Source organism: Thalassophryne amazonica, chromosome 7, assembly GCF_902500255.1.
Source record: "Thalassophryne amazonica chromosome 7, fThaAma1.1, whole genome shotgun sequence".
In the NCBI taxonomy this organism is placed as follows: domain Eukaryota; kingdom Metazoa; phylum Chordata; class Actinopteri; order Batrachoidiformes; family Batrachoididae; genus Thalassophryne; species Thalassophryne amazonica.
This window is the reverse complement of record NC_047109.1, coordinates 119,026,041-119,051,097: the sequence shown is the minus strand read 5'-3', so window position 1 is coordinate 119,051,097 and position 25,057 is coordinate 119,026,041. Positions and strand designations below refer to the sequence as shown.

At 43.5% G+C, this 25,057-nt stretch overlaps 1 protein-coding gene across 1 annotated transcript in view; it reads right to left on the bottom strand.

The window, feature by feature from the left end:
- The window catches only part of snap91a (synaptosome associated protein 91a), a 222,445-nt gene extending 202,783 nt beyond the window's left edge, over positions 1-19,662 (bottom strand). The window contains 1 exon segment of the mRNA XM_034175421.1: positions 19,107-19,662. Within this exon segment, the coding sequence (XP_034031312.1) occupies positions 19,107-19,236 (130 nt within the window). The 5' untranslated portion in view covers positions 19,237-19,662.
- Between the last annotated feature and the right edge of the window lie 5,395 nt (positions 19,663-25,057).

Here is a 25,057-nt window from a genome sequence, read left to right as displayed (position 1 = left end):
ATCAGAGAAGACAGCATACTGTCCTTATTGTAACAACACATATCACTTCCTTGACCACTGTTCTAACTTTGCAAAGCTAACTGTTGAACAGCTAACTACTTGGATTAAAATCAACAAAAGATGTTGGCAGTGTGGCCGCTCACACCAAGCTGCACAATGCCGCCTTAAGGTTACATGTCAAAAGTGCAAAGGCAAACATCTTCAAGCTCTGCATGAAGTGAATGCAAAACCTGCAGCTGCAGATACATCCTGCCTTGTCAGCACCACCAATAAAGTTGTGTACTTGGCTAGACGGTCCGGGTGCAGTCAGGTCCTGCTTAAAGTGAGTAAGGTATTGCTGTGAAACGGTAAGCATACCTTAGACACATTCGCCATACTTGATGATGGATCTGAGCGGACTATTATTCTCCCTGCAGCAGCTCAGAGACTTAAGCTCACAAGTGAATCCGAGGATCTGCTCCTTAGGACTGTCAGTCAGGAAATGAGGACACTGCATGGGACTGCTGTGTCATTCTCCATATCCCCAACTGACCAGCCACAGAAGTCATTCTTGATACATAAAGCATTCACTTCAGATCAGCTGGGCCTGGATGATCACACATACCCTGTGAAAGCTCTTCAGAGAAAACATAAAGGGTCTCCCCCTCCAGTCCTTCGATAAAGTGCAGCCCCTGTTGTTAATTGGGTCATACTGCCCCCACCTGATTACTCCAGTAGAACCTGGGACCACCTGGGGGACCAACAGCAGTGACAACTGGGTTGGGCTGGACACTTCAGGGCCCAACCAAGCACATCAAACAGCAGCCAACTCAGGCGCAATGTCTGCATGTCTCAGTTCACTCTACAACCACTACTGACCTTCAGCAGTATGTAAAGAGACTGTGGCAGTTGGATGACCTCCCTTACATGAGTGAGAAGCTTGTAACACGCTCCAGGCAGGATCAGGAGGCAGTCCACCTGTTGGAGACAAAGACTATGTGTGTAGACGTAGAAGGGATCCAACGCTACGCTACGCCTCTCCTCAGGGTGCAGAACATGCCCCAGCTCTGCGCACCAAAGGAGGCTGTATTAGCCAATCTCCGCAGCACAGAGAGACGTCTGCTACGAGACCCTCAAAGAGCAGCTGCATATTACACAGAGATTACAAAGTTAGAGAAGGCTGGCTATGTAGTGACAGTACCAGAGGAGGAGTTGAACACATCAGCTGAGTCCTGGTCCATCCCTCATCACATGGTGAGCCGTAACGGGAAGAATAGAATTGTTTTCAATTGTTCTTCTACGTATAAGGGTGACAATCTCAATCAGATGCTACTGCCTGGCCTCCAGTGGCGGCTCCAGAGATGTTTTTCTGCAGGTGTTATGGGGGAGCTGGGCATTTTAATGAGGATGCTATGGGCTCATGTGTCGCAATAGCTCTCTGCTACACCTCTGCCACATTCGCAGGCATGCGTACTCATAGCCACATTCTGATCTGCGACAGTCACTAATGACATAGAGAATAACCAAAATCACATACTGTTCAATACAAATATTCACAGACCTCCACATGTAGCCTCAAGCCTCAGGAGAAAAAAATCACAACAGGAGGCAAAGAGAAAATCTTTCTCCTACCACTGATGTCTTCATAACAGCACAATGTGCCTGTTGTTGTGGTTAAGAGCAAAAGCATCAATGATTTGGTTGCTGTCCAGAGGTCGTGTTCTCTGAGGGGTAATTGCCAGGAGTGGCCCCGGGTCACTGGTTTGTCTGTACCTACTGCCGTTCCTCAGGTAGTTCTTTAGGCCACACAGACTTCACTTCTTTCCAGTTCCACTCGTGGATATTTGGGCAGCAAAAACTGAACCATTTCAGCAACTTGAAACTACACTCACTGCAGTACGACGTCATCATTGATGCTGAAAAACTCTTCCATGCCTTTGTCTCCTCTAGGCTTGACTACTGTAACGCCCTGCTCTTTGGGATGTCTGGAAAAAAATCTTCAAAGGCTCTAATACATTCAGCCAGAACTCTAATGAGAGTATGCAGGAACACGTTACACCTATACTCCATAACCTTCACTGGTTCCTCATCACCTACAGAATCCATTTTATGATTGCTCTCATCACCCAACAATGCATCGATGGCAATGCCCCCACATACCTCAAAGACCTCCTCACTCCCCACACATCCTCCCGTTTCCTCCGTTCACACAACACTAATCTTCTCCGCCCCCCCCCCCCCCCCCCCCGCACCAAACGTCACACCGTGGGAGACAGGGCCTTCTGTTCAGCTTCTCCTCATATTTGGAACTCCTTCCATGACCATCTGAGGGCTCCATAGACTGTGGTAGCTTTTAATAAAAGCCTCCAGACATACCTGTTTAGACAGGCCTCGCACAGGTCTGAATAATTTGAATCTGTTGCATCTTAGTCTTTTTGTTCTATTTTGGTTTTATTACATACTAGTGGCTGTTTTTTTCTTAAGATTTTAGGTTTTGATTCTCTTATTTGTCCTTGGTTTTTTTCCCCTGTAGTAGTTTGAGATTTTTTATGAATGAAAGGTGCATTATAAATAAAACTTATTATAACTTATAAACTTATTATTATCATGACATTGTTGAACGTGATGTCATTGAACATCATGTTACACTCATTTTGTGTAAAACAATAAGTTCTGTTGATGAATGTTTATTTTCTTTTATGAGTGGAATATTAATCTAATCACATGAATCTGAAAACACCAGAAGTGTCTCACTGTGGAAAACTGAAAGGATGATGTCATCGCCCTGCCTCTGGAACATGTTGTTAACAGGGTCATTTAAAAGTCTAATTTACCATATTATTTTTTTGTTCTTCTTGTTGGTGGGACAAAGCTCCGGCGTCCTCCAGCTCAAGCTGAGAAACTCACCCAGAGCAGACAAACATCGAGGGACTTCTTTAAAAAACCTTAAAAAATAAAACCTTTAACAAGTAATTTCTGTCATAACGAATTAACGCATTTCCAGACGTCATCTTCCAAAACAATGCTGTTGTGTGGAAACAGTTTTCATCTGTGATGATGAATCCAGGCAAGAGGTCAGATTAAAAGACTTTATTTAATCCGTGAGCCGGCTTCTAAAGTGTTAGCTTTCGTTGCTACATTAGCCCCATGTCTTCTTCTCGATTTTTTGCAGAAGTGTTACAGCGCTACATACAGGCCTGGCATGTGTACTACACCATTTTCACACGGTTTCACTGGATCTGTGAGAATGGAGATATTTCTTCAATGGAACACTTTTTGAAAATGACAAAGAAAAAGACTGTATAGCAGAAGTTCAGTTTCAGTGTGGACAAGGCCTTAAAAACATGGGATGAAATTAAATTAAAACAATAAATGAGGAATTATTTTCTTAGGGGTGCTATGGCAAATCCAGGGGGAGCTCTAGCACCCCCTAGTGCCCCCTTGGCACCGCCCATGATGGCCCCAACCTGAGCTCCAGTCTGATAGGTGTGTTGCTACGTTTCAGAGAGCACTCCATCGCTGTCAGCAGTGATATTCGGAGGATGTTTCATCAGGTGAGACTGCTTCTGGAGGATAGATCCCTCCTTCGCTTCCTGTGGTGAGAGCTCAAGACAGAGGAACCACCCAGTATCTACACCTGGCAAGTTCTCCCATTTGACACCACATGCAGCCCCTGCTGTGCTACCTTTGCTCTTCAGAAGCATGTATTTGATCATAGCCAGCCAGGTGAGGACATTCGAGTGCCCACTGAAAGGTCATTTTATGTCAATAACTGCCTTCAGAGCCACTTTTCTATTGATGAGGCCCAACACCTAGTCAACAAACTGACCTCTCTTCTGGCGACAGGCGGATTTGAACTATGCCAGTGGGCCAATAACACCCATGATGTCATTAGCCACCTACCAAAGGAAGCCAGGTCCAAAAGCAGTGAGTTATGGATCAATGAGACAGGTGTTGATCCACAAGAGCTCACCTTGGGACTCCGCTGGCTCTGCAACTCAGATACCTTGAGGTTTAAATACCAAATGCAGGATCAGCCAGTACCTACTATGAGGAAGGCAAAATATGCAAATTAGTGACAATTTTTCAGTTGGAATCTCACTGAATTGGTACTTATGACACATTACTGAATGTCACCCCAATGTTGCACAGACTGGCAGTGAAAATACGGCCAAAAATCATGAGCGGTTTGCATACATATTCTAGAAGTGCCACTCGAATGCCGTGTGGCATTTGCGCGAATGTCAAGCATCATTTGCATGGCCTTCACAGGTGCAAGGATCTCACTGATTTTTGCGTGAATCCTGCGCGATGTTCGCACAACTGAAATAATATGTTTGCGAGCAAAGTGTTCAGAATGCCTATGGGCTGTTATTATACTACTATTGTGCTGTTAGTATGTGAAAAGAGGCTGTTGAAATGCCCCAAATTGTGGCCACAGGAGGCAGAGCCCTGAAATAATAATAACTTTAAAAAAAACAAGGTTCACAACAATAATAAAACTTTCAACATCAGGGTGCTTTCCAGGAAAAAGAGAACAAACAAGAGGAATCATGGCCATGTTAATAAAAGAAAAACACCAAAACCACAAAGAGCAATATGTAACAATGTGATTATTAACACAGTTTGCATGATAGTTTGTCGCACAGCAGTCTGGCCACTGTGCAGTGCATGAATGAAGGTTATTAAATAGCGCCTCACAGGCCACATTAGGCCCAACCTCCTTTGCCATTTTGGCTGAGCTTAAGAAAGTTTTGAGTGAACCTTTCGTGGATGTTTTGAAGACATTAAAAGTGAAACTATTGGATTCATCTTACTGCTGTCACAGCTGTGATGAAACTGACTATTGTCTGCTTAACAATGGAAACTGATATCTCATGAGACGCTCCAGTGGCTCTGGGTAAATGATGAACATATACTGTGTGTATCAATGCAGTCTTAGAGGAACCATCTGGATGTTCGCCTTGGACTCCTCTCACAGATGCAGGTGACTTTTTTGATGCCACTTTCTTGTTGCTGGCTGGATGTGGAGCAGAGCTCAGACAGGCTCATAAAACAGAAGGAAACCCGAGCCTCTCTACATTATTCAAACGCTGCCTGGGAACGGACTCAGCACGGACAGCGCTGTGTGCTGCCACAAAATACAAAAGATGTTGCTTCTCTACATGCAGGATAAAGATGTTTCCCTGCACGCATTAAATTTAACCTTGATAAATGAAGAAGGAGCATGACACTGAATATTCTGACCATTTCTGTACAAGATAAACACAAGCGCAGCACTGCGTTCAAAGGTATCAAACCCTGCGGGAGTCAGAAGAGAAGGTGGATGGAGCTGTTCAGCTCTGGAGTAGATAACAGTCTGACAGTAACTGTGCCAGCGATCCTCGTCGCCGCTCATTAATCTGGACACACGCCGCTTGTTGGACAGGCCGCCTCCCACTCAGCGTTTGACATTAGAGAGGCATTCTGGGCGTTTGGAGACATTTGCTGTGAGAGCAGCACTGCAGCACTCGCTCACCAACATCACTTTGTCTTCCTCTGTTCTGTAAGGAAGCACTGCAAGTCATTATGACACCGAAAACCGAGAACGTGGCAAGAAAACGCTCAGATGAGCTGCTTAACAGCCTTCAGGGGGTTTTCTGGAAAAACGGAGGCTGAGGGTGGAACTGATGGTGAGGGAGTGGTGCAGCGCCTTTAAGCATCCGAGGTCAAAGTGGAGCATTCTTAGGACACCTGAGAAGGAAACTGATCATTTCTTCATTTCAAGTCAGCTGATCTTGAAAGCGATATCATATCATTCATTCATTCATTTCTTTTATTTGAGCAAGTTGAAAACAATTATACATCAGGCACATTCATCTTTTAGAGTCCGTACATTGCTCAAAGGGAGTCGGATGAAGTAAGACTTGTATTTTCTACCCCCTTTCACATGTACTGTTTTTGGCTGTGCAGACAAGAATAAATAAAACCCGTACAATCCGAACAGCGCGGCGCACCGATGATGAACGACATGAGCTGTCTGACGGGTTATTCCCCACAATTTGGATGGTTTTGGAATGATGTATTCCTGGACTATAAGTCACAGGGTTATATTTTAACCACATATTTTGGATGGTCGTGTGTCTTATACTCCAGAGCACCTTATATGTTAAAAAAGTGGTGGTTTAATGGTTCACAAAAATCACACTTCACTATATTTTCAATACAGTGGAAACAAGAAACAGCATTAGAGATATTTTCTGGTGTTCTGCAGGCTGATGTGTGACTTAGTCTTTCCAGATTGCTACAAAATGTTTTTATTGAATTCTTTTAAAATATATGTTTCAAAAATAAATGTGAGTTATATTCCAGACTTTAAGGAAGACTTTATGTAATGCATATATCATAATGCAGGATTCTCCCAAATAATCTGCACCCATCTAGTAACTGTGACTGTCCTGGTCACTGCCTGCACACTGTTACCGTTACATAACTCCCTATGAACTTTTGTTCTCACAGCATACATGCAGAGTTACATGTTATCTATGTATCTACAAATAATGTTCTGCAATGACACTGTTCAATATTACGCTCCCACTGGCCAGCACAAATGCCCTTGCTGCATCACCAAGTTTCTGTTTCTGATGTATGGTGCATTTGATATGTCCTTCTTACCCTCCAATCACATAGCAATTCCCACATAAATAAACAAGGTTTTTCTCCTCCTCATGTCTGTTTTCCTCCTGGTAACAGATAAAGTACAAGTGCATAGCCAGAGGGGTGAGAGGATGAAAGTCCCCCCCCCCCCGCCCCCAACTTAAAGGCCCAATTTTAAAGAATTAATGTTTTTTTAACCACATCATTCAATCAATATTACTGAGTGTCCTACTTTTACTACTACAATGCTGCATTAAGTGGAATTGATGAGCCATACTTTAAAAGAATTATCTGTTTACTTTAAATTTTTTAATTAAATAACTGCTTTTTCATAAAAAGACAGCACCAGAGAGCCCAGTGAAAACACGAGGCACCTGAGCTCAATTTTGAGCTTCATGACAAACGCTGTAAATACGTATGTACGTGTGATTCCTAATACCCCCGTCACACTTCATCACGTCATCACACAGAATGGCATCAAACTTATGGATTGGCACACATCCGAAGAGTGTTGGATTTCAGTTCCAAAATTTTCCGACAGCCATCTGTTTAAGTCCACACAGTTGGTCAAAATCGCCAGACGGCCCCGAGTGTGACGCACAGTGATGGGTATCGAGAACCAGTTCCTTTCGGGTATCGTTAAGAAATGATTCGATCCACCGACATCAATAAGCTTTGTGCTTAACGATTCTGTTATCGGTCCTTCAGAGTGGCCGTTGTTTTAGGGGGTGTTTGTCAGGAAAATGATCATTTCTCTACACTGATTACAGACCCTGCAGCAGGTCTGTAATCAACTTTTCTGCAGTGCGGCCTTGCTTTGAACCTTGAACCAATCGAAGCAGTGTTTCGAAGATTGAAGCAGTGCTTCGATCTATTGCTTCATTTATTAATTCTTTCTTTCGCTTAATTTTCCCCGCTAAAACCCTAAAGAGCATATGTCTGTGAGTATTATTTACCGTTTTTATGTTAAACCGACCTGTTATGGTCTTCTGAAACAGTTGATAGATGTATTTCATAACTTAAAAACAGGAGCGATGCTAACGCGTTAGTATGTCTATGGCATTTTCAATGTCAAAGTTAGCATTAAGCTGTTGCAGCTGTCATCACGTTCGGGTGCATTTGTTTTCAAACTGTAATATTTCTTAAATTTATTTTTGTTTATATAGTAATAATCTAATGATTATTATATACAATATATACTTATTATATACAATTTTAGAGAAAGAGACAAAAAGAACCTGAATAGAAACACAACAGAAAAAAATATAAAACCAACTAACACATAAATAAATAAATACATAAATACATACAGAAATAAATAAGTGTTTCCTGTGAACACCGAGTGACTCTTACACCTCCACTTCATCCCTGTTTTATTTAAGTTTAATGACAATTTGTTTCAGTCAAACCATATTTTCAATGTGTTAATTTCTTCAGTGATTTCCTCCAGAACTATCTGCCAAACTAGAAAACTGCTGCATCCTAGTAAGAGCAGAATACTACTGGAATTAATCTGAATAAGGAAAGTTGGGTTTTTCCTCACTAAATGGATGCTGCTCTCACTGCAGTTTATTGTCTGGAATAGTCCCAGATTGCATTTCAGAGCTTCTAGAATTGAAATATTTTCATGTGGGTGGTGTTGGGGGGTAATTTGGGGTTTCAGCTTTTTTTGTTTTTCACCACTTTTATCCCTGAATATGTGAAATTGTGAGTCACTTTTGTGCGGATTAAAGTTACTAACTGGGACTCCTGTCTTGTTGGGAGAAAGAAACGAGAATCGTCCTCCGTTCTGTTCACACAGCTCCAAACGCTGCGCGGCTCTCTGACGAGTCAAGTTAGAACGATAGAGTCCAGTCGAAATTAATAACTTCAAAGTGAAACACAGTTTTGTTTATTTTTATTTATGTCCAGAGATCAAGGATACAGTGACCAATTTCATATTTATTTATTTTAAGACTCAATGAAATACGTAGAAAACCTGTAAAGCCTACTTTTAGTACAAAATTCATGAGGTATTGATAAGAGAATCGATAAGGAATCGGATTGATAAGCAGAATTGATAATGGCATCGATATCGATAAAATCTTATCAATACCCATCCCTAGTGATGCACATGTTCAAAACTCTCCGGGCGCGGTCGAGATGGGACACCTATCCAACGGCAGTCTGAACACCATCTGACTGCAATTTACATATTCTGAAAGCGGCATAAACAGGATCTGAAACGATTTGAGCGCATAAGAGGGAACATCGAGATGGACAGGTCATAGCAAAGCCTGCGGTATGACCTGCACATGCCACTTGTCCACTTAATGTCCACCTCCACTCACCTCCAGGAGCAAAGTTTGCTGCCACAAATATAGTGGGAAAGGTCACTGCAAACTTTTTTAAGCAATGGTGTCCGTTGAAGGTTCGCTGTGTGCACATGCAGTGGCTCATTATGAAGAAACAGACTAAGCGGTAATTTCCTCATGTCAGCACGTTTACGCAAACACACGCATGTGAGGTCAGTGAGCGTGGGAAAAAGAGGACGAGCGAAGGAGTGACTGAATGGGACTGAGGGACCGCAGGGATGGACACATATGGCGTGAGTTGGGTCCATACATTGGTTGTTCTTTGATGTCCAGTACAGGTCCTGCGCAATGGGAGGAACACGGCGCTCCGGTCTGTTTTCCATCCAGACGTTTGGAGATTGGTCAGTCTACAGCGCCTTTTATGGCCGTCTGACAGCAGTCTGTGTTGTCTACATATGTTTTGGATGCGATCTGACAGGTGTGGACGAGGCAGTCTGTCTGCGCTCTGACAGAGCTGACCACACCTCTTTTCCTCCCAACTGTGTTGGATTATGGCAGTATTTGCCGTGTTGGGCACAGCTCCGGCACATTCTTGCTGTGTGTGATGGGGCCTTTAGTTTTTTATTTTTAAAAAATTTGAAAAAAATCTCAAAATCAAAGCTTTTTTCACACTGTCATTATGGGGTGTTGAGTGTAGAATTTTGAGGGGAAAAATCAATTTCCTCCATTTTGGAATAAGGCTGTAATACTTGTATAACAAACTGTGGAAGAAGTGAAGCGCTGTGAATACTTTCTGGATCCTCTATATTTTGCGGCTAACATTTAGCAAACTAGTCCTCATCGTGTGATCTGCCAACACAAAGAGATCCACCAGAACCAACAGAACTCATCACAAAAATGTCCCTTAGTAGATGGAGAAGAAACAAGCCTGGCCTGGAGCGTGGACGGGGTGGACAATCTTATCATGATTTTTATTGATTTTAAAGTTGTCTTGGTGGGGGGGGGGGGGGGGGGTACACTTTTCATTGGGTCATCTGAGACTGAGACAGACCCCTGATGTTGACAAAAATCACCAGCGTCACGACAGCCCAAGACTCCTTTTCTAGAAGACATTTTGCTTCTGAAACTCGGTTACATGCTGACAGTGACTCATGTTCGCGGTAACAGCGCCGCGGCCGCTGAAGGCGACTCAGCATGTTGTTTATGCCCACTCCCCCTCACCGACACACACACACACACACACACACACACACACAGCAGGCACATATCCTTTGAACAGATCTGCACTTCTTGTTCAAAATCCCTGAAATGGAGCCGCAGGAGTCAGTGTGGCAGCAGAACCGGTGCCAAGGACCGCGGCAAACGCAGACAGAACCTCAGAAACAAGGTCACTTTGACAAACGCAGTTTACGTGGGTTTGTGGCTGCAGAGCAACAGAGAGACAAAATTACAGAAGAACAGTTGAGCCGTGATTTCAAGCTTTTAGAATTTAACGGCAGGAGAATTAAGAGGTTTGAGCTGAAAGAAAAGCACCAGATAAAAAATGGAGGATGTTAGACGCCGGAGCAGCAGTGAGGCTGTGCTTTGGTAACAGAGCCATCTTAATCTGGCAGAGATTCAGGCCATGTGAGACCTGCTGGCTGGTTTCTCCCTCTGGGCTGCAGATCCCCTGCATGTCCTCTCATCCACCCCCCAGGTCTCTGGACTCACACTAAAAGGCAGCTCAGCTGTTTCCTGAACACCAAACCAGAAAAACTGAGCTTTAAAGTCAAAATGAAAAGCTGCTACATTTCACAAATACATCGTTAAAGCTCCGGTGTGCAGGATTTAGGTGCGTTGCTGCATTCGTAGCCATCTGTTGGTTTGTGCATAATTAACCACCTCCATGAAAGCCACCAAGATGTGGATGTGACTGGAGAAACAACACGTGTTCACAGTCCCTTGGTGGTGCGGAAGAGAAAAGGAATTTAATACAAGAAAAACACTTCTAATCCCTGATTGTGTCTTGTTACTTTAAGAACATTGAGACAAAATCTGCTTTTCAGTTTGGACATCAGTGCTGAAGCAGCAGAACGAAGTGGAAACAGCGAGCATCAGGCACTGATAGTTTAATTGATGCATTAGCAGAATGTGATGTCATCCGTCCAGTGTCCAGCCTACTAGATGTTAACGGAGCTGGCCGAGGCAGTGAGATGGAGGAGACGAGGCAGGAAGGCTGTGCAGCAGGTTATGGTGACGAATGATTCAGATGGAAAAGTGCTGAGCCATGAGGACAGCATGTTGACATGGTGGAGGGAGTTCATTGAGGAAATGATGAATGAAGAAAGTGAATCTGGAAGCCACTTGTGATGAAGTGAGGACAGTCATGAAGTTAATAAAGCTGCACCAGCAGTTGAACACCATCAACCTCGTGAATCTGGAAGAGCCTCCCAGGTGTCTCCAGAGTCGAAGGTTGTCTCGTCCTGTCTACTGTCATCATGGGCCTTACTGTCATCTCAATGTTGCACGTCAACAGAGTGGAACTGCCAAATATTCTGCAGCTACTAAATTAAATTCCATGACAAGCAGCTGATGTTTACAGTAAAAATTTAAAGCTATGTTTTTTTTTTGTTACTCGGTTGGTAATTTATGACCATCTGAATTATTTTCACTTCCTGACTACAAAAACAAAATGCACATCACCACCGCGTCATCTGCGCTGAGCTCTGCCAGAAAAATACACCAATAAACTGGCAAATGGGTGAGACTTTGTCCATCCATCCATCCATCCATCCATCCATCTATCCATCCATCCATCCATCCATCCATTTTCTTCCGCTTTATCCGGAGTCGGGTCACGGGGGCAGCAGCTCAAGCAAAGCCGCCCAGACCTCCCGATCCACACACACCTCCCCCAGCTCCTCCGGGGGAACCCTGAGGCGTTCCCAAGCCAGCCGAGAGATGTAGTCCCTCCAGCGTGTCCTGGGTCTTCCCCGGGGCCTCCTCCTGATGGGACGTGCCCGGAACACCTCTCCAGCGAGGCGTCCAGGGAGCATCAGGAAAAGATGCCCGAGCCACCTCAACTGGCTCCTTTCGATGTGGAGGAGCAGCGGCTCGACTCCGAGCTCCTCCCGAGTGACCGAGCTCCTCACCCTATCTCTAAGGGAGCGCCCAGCCACCCTGCAGAGGAAACTCATCTCGGCCGCTTGTACTCGCGATCTCGTTCTTTCAGTCATGAGCCAAATCTCATGACCATAGGTGAGGATCGGAACGTAGATCGATCGGTAAATCGAGAGCTTTGCCCCCCTACTCAGCTCTCTCTTCACCACGATGGTCCGATACAGCGACCACATCACTGCAGACACTGCACCAATCCGTCTGTCGATCTCACGCTCCATCCATCCCTCACTCGTGAACAAGACCCCGAAAACTCCTCCACTTGACACAAGGACACTCAACCGACCTGAAGAGGGCAAGGCACCTTTTTCTGGTCGAGAACCATGACCTCAGATTTGGAGGTGCTGATTTTCATCCCGGACGCTTCACACTCGGCTGCAAACCACTCCAGTGCACGCTGAAGGTCCTGATTTGACGAAGCCAACAGAACCACATCATCCACAAACAGCAGAGATGAGATTCTGTGGTTCCCAAACCAGACCCCCTCTACACCCTGACTCTGCCTAGAAATTCTGTCCATAAAGATAATGAACAGAGCCGGTGACAAAGGGCAGCCCTGGCGGAGGCCAACGTGCACTGGAAACAGGTTTGACTTACTACCAGCAATGCGAATCAAGCTCCTGCTGTGGCAGTACAGGGACCGGATAGCCCTTAGCAAAGGACCCTGGACCCCATACTCCCAGAGCACCCCCCACAGGGTGCCTCGAGGGACACCGTCGAACGCCTTCTCCAGATCCACAAAGCACATGTGGACTGGTTGGGCGAACTCCCATGATTCCATGCGAGACTTTGTCTGTTAATTTAACACTGTCCATTTTAAACGATTGGATACATTTTCTCCACTGCATTTGATTTTCAGGTTTATTCATTCAATTTTCTCAGTTTTCACACTTAATAAATGTCAACACTACAATCCTACGAACTCAACATCACGCATTTTTTCTTTGGCCAAAGTTTGGCAGTTTAAGTTCCAACGGTAGAGTTTTTCTGAACATCGAGGAGAATTCGTAGAAGAACAGAAGCAAGACACTGAAAAATTAGAATACTGCATCACAATTAAAATAAATTAACCTTCAGGACTTGAATTGTTATCACAGGGGAAAAGATCTGAACCAAAGGCCCGTGTGTTTAATAGAACACCACTTTTAACATTTTCAATTATGCATTCACCTGCAAGAGAGAAACTGTCTCCAGCTGATTGGAATAACTAACAAACTTCTCTCTGGTTCTACACCAGCGCACAGCTGCTCGGCACGGCGGGCAGACAGGGCGGAACTCCCTGCTGCAATTCAATTAAAACGTGAATCAAAGCACTGAAGGCTGAAGCATAAAACTATGTGTGCAAAGCACAAAACGAAATGGTGCTGCTCTGCTAACGCTCTCCGCGATCCCTCCATGCAGCAGTGGTTGGCCCTTGCATCGCTGTATCCCTGATGGACGTCCCACCTGGATCCCTGGCTCATCTCGGCCGTCTTTGTGTACATCCTGGGAGCGACGTGGGCTGTGCCGGTATAGCTGGATGTCACATGACCGTGAGAGATGCCTGCAGCCAATCCCGCTGCTTCCTGCTGGCTCGACCGAGGCGTCATCGCTGAGTCGGATCGGATTATTGAATGCACGCGCCATCACAAATAAAGCATTCTCTGTTAATGAACTTTTTGTCAGGAGGAACCTGGATTTCCTTTTCCTCACTGAAACGTGGCAGAGGGAAAACGAGTTCATACATTTACATGAGCTCTGTCCGGCTGGCTGTTTAGTTGTGGGAAAGCCCCGCCCCTCTCACCGTGGTGGGGGCCTGGCCTGTGTACCAGGACAGGTTCACATGCAGACATACGAACACAGATCACGCCCCCTCTTTTGAGGTACTTATGATGGAAGTTGGTTCCTCAGATACTTTTTATTGTATTTTGATTTATCGCCCCCCCCCCCCCAGGCCCTGCTGGGACCTTTTTAAAGGATTTTACAGACCTTTTAACATCCATAATTCGATTGGAAAGGGTTTTAATTATGGGGGATTTTAATTTGCACATTGACAATGACACATCAAGTCATGCTGTAGAACTTTTATCAGTGACTGAGGCATTTAATTTTAAACAGCATGTGTCAGGCCCCACCAATAGTAAAGGCCATACTTTGGATCTGGTCTTCACATTGGGTCTGCATGTTGCTGATGTGTGCGTAGAGGATGTTCTGTTGAGCGACCACTCCTGTGTTCTCTTTGACTTGAGGGTGCCGTCTCAGCCAAGGCCTGTGCTCTCCAAGGTAGAGAGGAGGATTATCACAGGGGCAACATCCACACATTTTTGTGATAAGTTTGATCCTCTTCTTTTTCGTGAATGCACTGAAATTGATGGCCTTGTGGACAGCTTTAATGGTCACTGTGCAACCATCTTGGATCAAGTTGCACCACTTAAATCTAAGAATGCATCTCGTGAAAAGTTCTGCCCCTGGATTAATGATGCGATCATGAATCTAAGGAGATCTTGTCATCAAATTGAACGCTTGTGGAAATCTACAAAATTGGAGGTCCACAGGCTGCATTTGAGAGACCTAATAGCCTCCCTAAATAAGATGTTAGAAGAGGCCAGGGCAAACTACTTCAATCTGCTGATTTCCTCTAATAGAGGAAATCCCAAGGCGTTCTTTGAAACTATTAGCTCTATTGTGGCACCTGCTACTTATGTCACTCCTGTTCACTATAAAAATACTAGTGATGGGTTTCTGACTTTCTTTATTGATAAGGTCAGAGCTATAAAAGATAGACTGCCACAGTCAGTGCCACCTTGTCAAGGCCCCCAGCATATGGGACCACCCCCTCAATGCTGGGCATCATTTGCTCCTGTTACACAGGAGGACATTTTATCCATTATCAGCAAAATTAAACCATCTTCTAGTACACTAGATGTTCTTCCTTTTAGACTTTTCATGAATGTATTTGATTCTATTGGGCCATGTGTTGCCAAAATGTTTAATATGTCCCTGTCGACTGGTGTGTTCCCCAGTTCTTTTAAGCATGCTGTTGTGGAGCCACAGCTTAAGAAAGCTGGACTGGACCCTACAAATCTGAAGCACCTTAGGCCAATATCAAAAACCCCCTTCCTGGCTAAAGTCCTGGAAAAATTGGTCTGTGCCCAACTAACTTTCTTTTTGCAGACTAACAACATTTATGACACTTTTCAATCTGGGTACCGTGAGTTTCACTCCACTGACACGGCTCTGTTGAAAGTGTCGAGTGACATTATGATGGCCGCTGACACTGGCAAATGCACTGTCTTGGTTTTGTTAGATTTGTCATCTGCATTTGACACAGTTGACCATGGCATCCTGATCAGGAGACTACAGGATCTGGTGGGGATGTCAGGTCCTGTATCAGAGTGGTTTAGCTCCTACCTGGTTGGTAGAACTTTTAGTGTGTCTGTTGATAATGTGATGTCTGAGTCTGCTGACCTTTTGTGGGGTGTGCCGCAGGGCTCGGTTCTGGGACCTATTTTATTTCTTTTGTATATCATCCCTCTCGGCAAGTTGATCCAGCAGTTTTGTGACGTATCCTATCATCTCTATGCTGATGACCTGCAGCTGTACTGCTCCTTTAAAACAACTGAGACCCAGAAACTCAATTCTTTAACCAACTGTCTCACCAAAGTTAAGGAATGGCTCAGTGAAAACAGCTTGCAGCTGAACTCTGATAAGACTGAAACATTGATTGTTGCTCCAGAGAGTGCCGTGCCTGCTATTAGGAAGCACCTTGGTGAACTGAATAGTTCAGTTAAGGGCAGCCTGCGCAATCTTGGCATTATCTTGGATAAAGGGATGTCTCTGGAACATCATACGAAACAGTTAGTTAGGAATTGTTTTTTCCAGATCCGGAATATCTCTAAACTTCGAAAAATGGTGTCTTTTGAAGAGTTAGAGATGATTGTACATGCTTTTATATCTTTGCGACTGGATTACTGTAACAGCCTGTTCACGTGCCTTAATAAGAAAGAACTGGCTCGTTTGCAGGTTGTGCAAAACTCCGCTGCACGGCTTCTGACCCGAACCCACAGGAGAGCCCATATTAGCCCAATACTCAAGTCCCTGCATTGGCTCCCTGTCTCGTTTAGGATAAATTATAAAATCCTGGTGCTTACATTTAGAGCTCTGCATGGGCAGGCTCCGGAATACATCAAGGACCTGATCCAACTGTATGTGTGCACCCGGGGCCTGAGGTCCTCCAACCTGAACCTGCTGATGGTTCCCCGTACCTGTTTTAAAACTCGAGGGGACAGATCTTTTAAAGCCGTGGCGCCGCGCCTTTGGAATGAGCTTCCCTGCTCCCTTCGCTCGATAGACTCTGTCGATGTTTTTAAAAAGCAACTTAAGACTCACCTTTTTAAAACTGCATTTTAGCTTGATTTTCTTTTTAAATGTTTGTATGTGTTATTTTGTATTTATTGATTTTATCATGTGAAGCACTTTGTGACCCTGGTCTGTGAAAGTGCTATATAAATAAAGTTGACTTACTTACTTACTTACTTACGAAAACTCTGCAAATAAACACGGCGAGATACAAGCAGCTCAAATTGTCCAGGATTAAGACAGTGGTCAGCGCACTAGCTTCCAAAACAGAAGGTTCCAGGTTCAAATCCACCCGTGTCCATTCACTGTGTTATGTGAAGTTGCATCAGGAACAGCATCCAACATGAAACTTGTGCCAAAACAACCAAGTATGACAACCAAGTCCAACAAAGAGCGCTCCTTACCGATCCCATATTACCAACTATTAGACTCTGGAGTCATTTTTAAACAGTTTGAAATACACGTCACATTAGAATAAAATATTAATTTCAAAAGTGATATTTTGCAAATACACTCATGGACCACTGGTGTCCTTGTCCACCAGTGGTGCATGGACAAGGCCGTTGCTGCTTATAAGTTTCCATTTGCAAACTCTGAATTGTTAATAGCACGGCACCCAATGCCACAGTTCCTGTAGAACACTGACCCATAACCCTAATAATAGGTTCTAAGCTTGAAAATCGTCAGTTGCCTCCTGTACACCTTTGACGCCAAGACGTCCATCTTTATCTTGCGATAATCACGCCAGTTCGTGATCAGATAAAGTACGAAGTGGTAGGATAGGGGCCGTACCCATAACCACTTCATAGATATAACAGCTGTTGGAGAATTATATACAGATTTAGTTATCTGCAGACAGAAATAGAGATTTGCTAAACAGAATATACAGCGGATGAAAGAAGTATTGAACACAGCATCATTTTTGTCAGTAAATATATTTTTAAACGTCCTGCTGATGTGAAATGTTCAACAGATGTCAGTAACAACCCAAATAATCTACACATACAAAGAAGTCAAACCATATAAGTACAGAAATTATGTGTAACAAGATGAAATGACACAGGGAAAAAGTATTGAACACACTTACTGAAATGCATTTAATATTTGGTACAAAAGTCTTTGTTGGTAATGAAGCTTCAAGATGCCTCCTGTGTGGAGAAACAAGTCACATGCATTGATCAGGTGTGATTTTGGTCCATTCTTCCACACAAACAGTCTTCAGATCTTAAAGGTTCCGTGAACCTCTTCCAAGAACTCTGACCTTTTGTTCTCTCCACAGATGTTCTGTTGGGTTCCAGTCAGCTGATTGGCTGGACCATTCTAGAGAGTTTCCTTGTCTGTGTGTCTGGGATCATTGTCCTGCTGAAATGTCCACCCTCGTTTCATCTTCATCGTTTTTTTCTGGATCCACATTGTGCCGAACTACTTACCTTCAGCCATCTTTGTTGGCAGAGGGACAATAATTCCACACAAATTGGATCCCCAATCTTGTTAAACATATCAGTTTCATAAAAATATAGTCACGGCTGAGGTATAAAAACAAAACATCCCGAGTCTGGGGAGCAATATGAGTGGAGGATCCAGTTCATTGGGGATGGTGGAGGGATCACCTGAGCCAGACCGAATTCACTCGCTCACATTGCTCCCCAGACTCGGAGTATTTTGTCATTTTACCCATCATGTTTCTTGAGTAACACCTTGGTAATGACGCACCTTTTTAAAGGCTATCAATTGGGGCTGAACTAGCTGATATTAATTTGCACTGACAAGGGGCAGGACTGCTTTCCAATTACTGACAGATTCCAGCTGGTGTGTTGGCTTTCCCTATCTTTTTGCACCTCCCTTTCTTCAGGTGTACTTATTTGTTTTGGTTTCTTTTTATATGTGGATTACATGGGTTGTTACTAATATCTGGTGAAAATTTCATGTCAACAGCATCTTTAGAAATATTTTTACTGAGAAAAATGGTCACATGTTCAGTACTTCTTTTACCCACTGTATACAAATACAGATGAAGAAATATGTAGAGCTACAGCCTTTCATAGATGGAAATACAGATATACAGACATAGCAAATAGATATAAAGACAGACTGAGAGTTAGATATTGTAGCTATATGCAGATGGAACTGGAGATAACGCCAGTTGGCGAATGATATAGATAATCAGAGAATTATACATTTTCAGATGGTAATAGAGATGGATACAGAAGTCGACCCGGTGTGAACTGAGCCGGGGGATAACCCCAACCCGGGCCGAGTTTTTAACCTGGCCTGACTTCTCCAGGGGGTCGGGTTTTCTTGTTACCGTAGAGATATAGAGAAAAAACCATCAGAGACAAAGACAACTGGAGAATTATACGAGCGAAGCTCTCTGTGGTAGACGGAGGCACAAACTGGAAATGACACAAAAATTCAGCCCAGTGGAGAAAAAGCCACAAACCGGGAATGACATGGTGAGATGCTGAAGACCTTCACTCGTTCATGTCCGCAACATATACACATTAGAGATATATACAGCTATTCTCTGATGGAGATGGACAGACAGATGGACATAAAGAGAGATTCACAGATATGGATAAAAACCAGTTGGAGAATCAGACAGATGTGACTTCAGATGAACCAGAGATGAGGACAGGAGGAGAACTGCAGATGGGAATGGACACAGAGACAGAGACAGAGACAGGTTTAGAGATGGTCTCTCACATTCCAGGTGTTTCTTCTTGGGGGCGGTCTGCTCGTGCGTGGTGGCCTTGCACACGGCCCGGGACACCTCGGACCCGGTCAGGCTGTACTGAGCCGCGGCGATGCGGTCCGTCAGAGTCTGACCCGACATCTTAGACCCGCTGTCCACCGTCAGCACACAGACCGGATCAGTCTTCCTCGGCCGGGATTCGAACTCAGCCCGCTTCCTACGGAACGGATCCCAGTTGCATAACAAGCCTGGAACTGTGCGCGTCCGCGGTTCTGGAACTAGAAAATAAAAAAGCGACACGAGCGTAATAATCCGAGTCCGAACTCTCGGTGTGGGTTGTAAATTGGAGCCTTTTGTTTTGCTGGATGTCTCCTCGCTTCCTCTCCTCGCCTCCTCCTCAGCATCCTCCGGTACCGCGGCGGTGTTCTCCTCCTCTCTGCGGCCCAGCTGTGACCCCGGTGACGCTCGTTTATCCACCGGCTCGATGGGTGGCGGTGTGTTTCTTTTCCGTTAATTTATTTGTATTTCTGAGCTCGTCGCCCCGCCTCTTCGGCACCGTTCAGATCACGCGATATTTACCAGCCTCGCCGCCTGCTTCCACAGCACCTATCGCGAGATCTGTTCGTGGAGGCTGCAGACACTATGAAGGTCACATCCCGCTCGCAGCCTCCGGTGTCATCTTTTAATCTCGTTTTGGGTTGTAAATAATCACTGTCTCTATTGCAGATCACCTGTGCTTATAACATAATATATATTATATACACACAGGGTGAACACAAAAACACTCCTTGGTCTCAAATATTTATAATACCAAACGTGACATGAATAATTTTACAATTTTGGTATCTACAGTAGCAGAACCTCATCAAGTTTTTTTCTCTTTTGCAGATTCTTCTTCTTCAGAATTGTTAAACTATTCATGTCACTTTTGACATTATAAATATTTGAAACCAAGGAGTGTTTTTGTGTATATATTAGTCTATAAAATAGGGCAGCTCGTTGACCCCCTCCACCCCCCACCTGCTGAGTGACATCTGTAAATGTCTCATTTAGCTCAATAAATACTCTAACAGCCATCCCAGGGGTCACCAGCCGTGCTCCTGGAGGTCACCGTGCAGTCAGCTGATTAGTCACGTGACCTCTGCTGTTTCTGGGTTGGGTTGGTGACCCATAAGACTGCAGTGCCTCATCACCAGCAGCAGCAGCAGCAATCATTCAACTTCAAGAGACTTCATCAGGACTGCTGTCAGACGAACTGACATCTGTGCACAAAACTGCATTTAAATCTCTCATCTGGTTCCTAAGAAATGCAAAAGCATTTTAGACAATGGCCTCTGATTTGACCTTGACATTTGAACTATGACCTTGGCATAATCTGTGTTGCAAGAGGACTGTCCACTAAATTTATCCACCATGTTTGATTGAAAGTGATCTTTGCATTTTGAAGAAAGCTCTGCAGACAGACACACTTTGCAGTGAAATTCAAAACACAGACGTGATATTAATCACAGCAAATAATCTGAGTCTAACATTCATACAGCTGCAATCACATTAAGGTTTGCTGACTAATTTGGCTGAATAAAGCTATAACCTGATGTGCAACAGGGGTGGAAACTCAATCACACTAACAACCACACCGAGACGTGTAAATAGAATAAAGGTTTGGCGTTTGTTCAAATAAGACAAACTGCTAATCTTCAGAACCACCTCACAGAGCCGTGTGACCCAGAGCAGCCCCATCCCAGCTCAGCACCAGCAACCATACAGAAGCAAAGAGCAGAATCATGAAAATCTCACAGCCAACAAACAAATGCCATCTGATTTGACACGTCCAGTTTTTTTGGTTAGTTAATTCAGTGTATTTTTTTTACAACACAGGATCCTATACACACAAACATCTATCAAGATAAATCCTACAGTAGTCTGGGTGTTGGGTCAGGTTGTAGAGACCAGTGACTTGGATCGTTGTTGTTGGCGAGCAAAGCGTTACTGTCCGTGACATTATGGACGATGCTGTGATCTTTGCAGAATCGATGGAGGCTCTGACTGTAGCACTTGAGAAGCTGAGTGAGGAATCCGGGTTTGTGAGTTTGAGATGGTCCCGAATCAAGACTAGGATTCAGGGCCCATATGCTCGCTGCATCTCAAAGTCCTCTCAAAAAGCTCCTAAGTTAGCCTAAAACATCCTGGTAAGGAATCCCAGCCTCAAAGAGACCCAAGAGGTGTCTGAGAGCAACTCTGGGCAAGGAGTTGACAGAAACTCCTGTCTTAGTGAGGAGGCGGGATTCACCCCATTGCTAGTTATGACATGGTCCTGTAAGAGCTGTGATTGGTTGTTACAGAAAGGGAAGGGGAAATAAAAAAATAAATACTCTCTGCACTCCTATATATGAATGAGCAGTAAAATCAACAGATCATATAACTGCATTAAAAAATGCGTAATTGTGAAAATAATTTCATGTCATGACGATGATACTCAGCAAAATTAAATTGGAGTGATCGCCGGGCCAGTCGCTAAATCTGTAAATTCTTGTGCTGCAATGCATTGTGGGAGTTAGTTTAACAGTACTGTTAGTGTTATTGATTTATTGTGCTTTTTTGTAGTTCAATTGGTTTAGTGACTTAAATGTCACCGTGAAAAGTGTATTGTTTGATGCCATCTGAAAAATAAGAGCGCCTCCTAGTGGCAGAGTGCCAAAAAGAGAAAAGCTCTCACTTGTCTTTCATTATTTCATGCAATTCACCACAAAATGAATTGTTAAACAGCTTGTAGATGTTTGAAAATATCTCATTCATGTGCCGATTATCGACATATTAAAAGGTGTGCGTGGGCGCGAGTTTATAAATAAGTTCAACATAAGTACATAACTGTAAATATGTTAAAAATACATGCATGCCAAGAAAGTGAAAACACTTATTTCCATTGTTGTTCATTTAAAATCAAATGCCAAAATAGAAGTAAAAAATAAAATAAAATTACTAACACTGATAACAATAAAATAATGATAATAATGTGTGTATATGATAACAACAACCTAAACAATTTACAAATACATTAAGACAGTAAATTAACATAAAATAATTATGCAGATCAAGCTGATAGCATGTTACTGACTCAAAGTCATCCTACATACGGAGAACATCTCTCCTACCTCTCTGTTTTTTCTGCCATTTTCTCTTAGGCACTCTTAGGCTTCTTAAAAGTCCTCCTCCCTCCTCTTACCAGTTTGGCACCTTAGGAGCTCTCTTAAGACCTAAGGTGCTCTGCAGACAACTTTCATCTTACCAAAGGAAAATTCTGATAAATGTTTAAGAATTCAAGGCATTCTAAGATTTTTCATAGAATAACATCACTAGGAGCTATTTTTAGCCTGAGGCTGCTTCGTGGATACGGGCCCAGTCTTTTAACAACGTCCTGGACTCATCCATCAGAAGTGCATTATTATGTGGTGAAGGAGCTGGAACTTGTAGCAACATTCAGTCAATTTGGCAGTGACATATGCGTCTCTGGGTCCTCAGCCTTCAAATTGAGACACACCTGAGACGTGTGACTCTAACCAGTGACTGAAGGCAAAAACTAGGTCTCTTCGGAGGATCCTTGGGTTCCACTGGAATGACTTTGTGTCAAATGAGTGGTTAATTAAAGAGCTTAAGATGAAGGTGATCATTTGCATTATGAGGGACCATCAACTTTGACATTTTGGCCATGTGGCACGTTTTTCTATGCATGAGATGGTCCTGAGTGTTGAGGACCCCATTAGCTGGAGAAAGCTAAGGACACACCCACATTTCACTTGGCTGTGGCAGATGGATGGTTCTTTTCCAGATGTACCGGTTGTCTCTGAGTGATTGTGATCGAGGACCCACGGTGGTTCTGTGGTGTCATGGATGCAGTGCAGTACCAGCGCATGCTCGCAGAGACTCAATGTTAAAACAGAACATAGCGGTTGTTTTAAGCCCAACATTAAACTATTGCAACATTATAACGTACAGTAATCTATATAGGAGAAAGTTTAACTGGCATGAAATCATTACGACTTTACTGCCTACACTGTTCCAGAAACAAGACGGCCCCAAACACTGAAAGGGTTCGAGGTCTTAGTCAGGTGACCTTGTGTATCAAAACTGAATCTGACACAGTCTTTGTCAAAACGCTGCATGTAGCCCATAGACTAAGCAGGTTTTCAGTACTACTTATGGTGACTAAACAATCCAGCCTCAGTGTACCATGACCTACACAAAAACGTATGATGGCCGTCCCAGGACAGAAACTACAGCCAGGGAGGGGACAACAAACAATTACACAGTAGAAGAAGAAAAAAAAAAACTCCAATCATATTCAGAAGTATACCACATTATTTGTCTAAAGATTCCAAAATGATATAGTTTGGATCTATAACTGAAGGTTTTGGAGTTATGAGGTAAAAACAGCCCAAATGGCAACAAAAGCCAATTTCAGTTTGTACAGGGATGAAAAGTTAGTAGCCGGACTGCTCTGTGTCAGTCTGATCCCAACAGATCTCAGAAGCTCAGCAGTGCAGGATCTGGTTAGTACCTGGATGGGAGACCTCTCTGGAACACCAGCGGCTGTGTGTGTTTCTCCATGTAACACTGGAGTTGAGTCAGGAAGGGCATCCGGCGTAAAACGTGTGCCAAATACCAGTGAGGATCTAGTTGTATCCGCTGTGTTGACCCCGAACAAAAACGGGAGCAGCCGAATGGACAACAACAACAACACGGATGAAAAGTTAAAGTGCACCAATTTTAGAAAAAGGTGAAGTAAATTATTGGTTGAGTTTTAAAAATGAATCGGTTGCACCATCTATTACACTTGTTATCACATTATGGGGAAACACACCTCAGAGAATACAATTATGGAGATTGACCTTGTTTGACATTTACTTTGGAGAACAAGCATTCAACACGGGAAAACAATTCCATTTATTAATCCTATTAGCTCACCCAATAACTTGCATCACCTTTTACCAAAATTGGAGCACTTTTAATTTTGAGCGATGAAGATAATGCAGCTATTATCACAGATCACCTGATTTGGTCTGGGATGGATTTAAAAGTAACTTTGGCCCACAAGCCTCAACTTTTACAAAAGACATGCATTCAGATAAACTGCAGCTCAGAAACTTTGCCACTATCCATGGTGCTGAAATGTGTTGCTGCTCTATGGAGCTAAATCCAGGCCAGAAGTTTTGTAATCTGAAAATAAAAAAGATTGAAAAAATAAATTTTGAAACTGAAAATTCAATGTTTGTTCTTGAATTTTATAATCATTTAAAAAGTATTATCAAAATAAAAATAAGTGTAAGATATATATTTTTCAGTTTAAATAAATTTTTGATTCAGCTCTGTAATTATTTTGATCAAATAATTTATTTTCATTCATATTTCTTTTTTTCACCTTCAGATCTTTTTTTCCACTTTCAGATCTTATTTTTTCAGTTTCAAACTTTTGGCCCCGTTCTGGCGTGGCTTCGATTGAGAGGGGCGTGGAATTGTGAGTGACAGGAGAGCAATCAGTCCTCACATGATGTTGCGTTCAGGAAACGTGGGTACTTTGATAGATAATGACACAGTTTCTCTCCACTGTGTTGTCTTGATGCCTGTAAATCAAGTGATGCTAAAGATGTCTATTAAAAGTAATTCTAGACCACTCTTGGTCATTTTTGATGTTTAAAAACTTTAACACCTATACCTAAAAAACCGATGAGTCCCAAATGCACACAAGACAGTGAACGCAGCGCAGCATCGCCGCATGAAAATGAAGCAGGTCGCTCATTTTACAGGCTGCAGCGGAGTGTTACGAGCTTTCTAAGTGACACACACAGAGACCTGGTTCAGCAGATCTGAAGGAAGCTTTAATATGGACACAACCAAGCAGACCGCCGGTAAATCCAAAGCCGCCAGGAAGAGCGCTCAGGCTACCGGCGGTGTGAAGGAGCCTCAC